Source organism: Anopheles ziemanni, chromosome X (genome assembly GCF_943734765.1).
Source record: "Anopheles ziemanni chromosome X, idAnoZiCoDA_A2_x.2, whole genome shotgun sequence".
NCBI lineage: Eukaryota > Metazoa > Arthropoda > Insecta > Diptera > Culicidae > Anopheles > Anopheles ziemanni.
The window spans coordinates 3,984,712-3,987,529 of NC_080707.1; the positions used below are offsets into that span (position 1 = coordinate 3,984,712).

The 2,818-nt window shown below is 52.1% G+C and overlaps 1 protein-coding gene across 1 annotated transcript; it reads right to left on the minus strand.

The window, feature by feature from the left end:
• Window positions 1–265: 265 nt before the first annotated feature.
• On the minus strand, window positions 266–2,433 carry LOC131290574 (sodium channel protein Nach-like). Its single transcript, XM_058319732.1, has 7 exons — window positions 2,360–2,433; window positions 2,199–2,279; window positions 1,578–2,128; window positions 1,394–1,513; window positions 1,146–1,296; window positions 705–814; window positions 266–432 (listed from the first exon to the last, which is right to left on the minus strand). The coding sequence occupies exons 1-7, from the start codon at window positions 2,431–2,433 to the stop codon at window positions 266–268; spliced, it is 1,254 nt and encodes a 417-aa protein (XP_058175715.1).
• Between the last annotated feature and the right edge of the window lie 385 nt (window positions 2,434–2,818).

Consider the following 2,818-nt stretch of genomic DNA (forward strand, 5'->3'; position numbering starts at 1 on the left):
GCCGTTTAGGACTTCACCCCTTTAAAGTTGTAAATTGTTGCATGCCTTTAATGACTTCATGACTTGTTTCATCAGTATGAGCTACCTGAACATGCTTACACTTCGACGTCGATCTTTTCCTCGTTCTGTAAAATCGCGAAAATCATGTCCGGGGCATTGCGAATTTCCCCAGGGGGATGTTACTTGCCATTCGTAATATGTGGAGCTACCCTGTAATGACATTAGATAGAGTAGGAGGAGTGGGGGTACGGGAGGGGCATGAAGTTTATCGAAGGGTTGCGGTAAGGGCGCCCAGCGCCATGGCCAGCACCAGCGTCGGCCACTGTCGGCGGTAGATCGAGCCGAACGTCAGACTGCAGAGGTTGATGAGAAAATCGATGGTTGTCAGTAACGACATGCCGTAGAAAAGGCCAATCAGTCCTCCGAGTGCAACTGATGAAGGATGCCGGGGTTGATATCAGTCCAGGGTGCAGGTAAAGGCAGGCGGAGAGAGAGAGAGAGAGCAATACAAGTCTTTATAAATAACGATAATCACAAGCCATTCGGATTCGGTTGTCGCCGGATAATGTTCAATCCTGCTCAGTTGCTCCCCGACGAGAAGAAGGGCAAGGGTAGTGAGCAGAATGAGTTGGAGAGGTGGAGTTTGCAGTTGCGAGCCACCGATCGAAGGATATTTATCTTCCAATCTCCGACCGAATACTTACTGAACAGATCCATCTCCGTCTTCGCGATGTTACGTACGAACCGCTCGTGGGGCAACGAAAGCAGCTGAACCGTAACGTGGCCTTCCTCCTCCTCCAACTCGGGGTAGAAGCTTTCCAGCGGGAGGGGCGTGGAAGGGAGTGAAAGGAAAAGCAGGAGGGAATTACGAGAACGCATAGAATGGCCATAATTTGTTGAAAGTATCATCTCCGACTCCATCCGGCATTTGTCTAAATAGAAGAAGGATTCACCCTGACCACACGTAGGCATTCGCGGGGGCAACTACTACTATGGCAGCGATGGCGAACCATGTTTGCTAGTCTGGTAACTATTCTAGGCTAAAAGGAACCGAACGTGCACAAACAACGCAAAATTGGCAAACTTCTGAGTCCTAGAACTGGAAGTCCATAACCGGAATGGTTTACCAATGCTGTTATACTTACTCTTCCGACTTGTACACGACGAAGTACTCCGGCTCGACGCAGGACGACAGGCAAGGGCACTGTTTGCGAGCCTGAGCGATTTCGACCGAGTGCTCGGTGAGACATGCAAGCCCTTCGAATGAGCATACAGGAGTGTTGACTTCACCCGCAGCTTTGTGGGATGACAAAATTAGAAAAACACCACAGCTGCCGTTATCAAATCATGGGAAATAAAACACGACACTTGGGCTCTCGGCGAGAGTTTATACCAGGCGGGTTGATGGCTAGCGGCATCAGATGGTGCGTGCAGTTGCAGTACTCCAGCTGCGTACGCCGGAAACACTCGAGCGAGCAGGTGGAGAAGCTGTAGTGCCGGTACAGCTGATGGGCTGTAGTAAAACAAACCTTCTCTGTAGTACTTCAACGGTTCTGCAAGAAGCGAGGAGTACGTACCGCCACCTACGACCTCCCAAGGAAAGCGACAGCTGCGCCGCCAGATGGGCAGCTCCTGCACCGTGTCCTTGTTTTCCGTCTCGATCACGCGCACGGCGATCTCCTTGCGCATGCCCCAGAGTACGGTCTCGCGCAACGCCCGATCGACGAATGCGTGCGGAACGCTGAACTCGTCATGCAGATATAGCTGCACGTCCTCGAGTACCCGGAATCGCAGCTGCCCAGGTCCGGTCGCCCGGTTGCTGACGAACTTGGGCCGTGCGTTGGCCGTGTTGACGCTGTAGCAACGCCCGAACTCGGTGTCCAGCGGGCGGAACAGCTTGCAACAGTCGAACGACTCCCGCTGCCACTGGCAACCGGTGAGAAGCTGGTCGCAGGCGGCCCGGTGACGCAGCACGATCTCGGAGAAGTTACGCAGGACGGCACAGTCCACCGTGGAGCTCTGGGAACCGCCCGGGAGACACTCTTCGCAGGAGTAGCAGGTACCACCGTAGAACGCAATGTCCGTGATCAGACTATCGACGAGCGGGTCTCGATCGGCTCCAAAGTATCTGGCAAGGTTAGGTTGGGATCTCCCGTTAGGTGGCGCTCTAGTAGCTTCCGTTCATTCCTGATACTCACTCCTCGCTTACTTCGGCGATGGTTTCGCTATTCTCGACCTGGCAGACACTGATGGCAGGAAACGTGGTGTTCCAGTGTAGGCTAGGCACGAGAATATCAAGCGGATCGTTCTGTGTTTAAGACTATTGTGGTTACTGACTCCAAAGAAGTAGTACACTTACTACGACGTGTCGACGTAGAACGTCAGTGGGTTGTACAGGTAGATGCTCAGTAGGTTCCACACGGATCCGTACATCATGTAGCTTAATCCGGAGACTACCATCACCCAGTGAATTCTAGTGCGACACACACACACAAACAGGCAAAAAAGGATGCAGATTAGAAATCATCATACAGATATAGAGCCACGTTAATTTCGGATCCCCCGGACACGCAAAGAGAACAGATCAATCGCCTTCATTGTTGCGTCGCCCGACGGCCATTGTAGAGCTTGTTGTGCAGCACATTGGCACGTTTCAACTTCGAGAATAGCGAACAAGGAATTTGTTTTACCTTCTGAACCAGCTCTCGACAGTACTGGCGTCCATTTTGAGAACTATCTCCAACGTTTATGCTCGTCCACCTTCGGCTACGCTTGCTTGCTTCTGGAACAACAAACTGTTGACTGAATCTGTTGATTC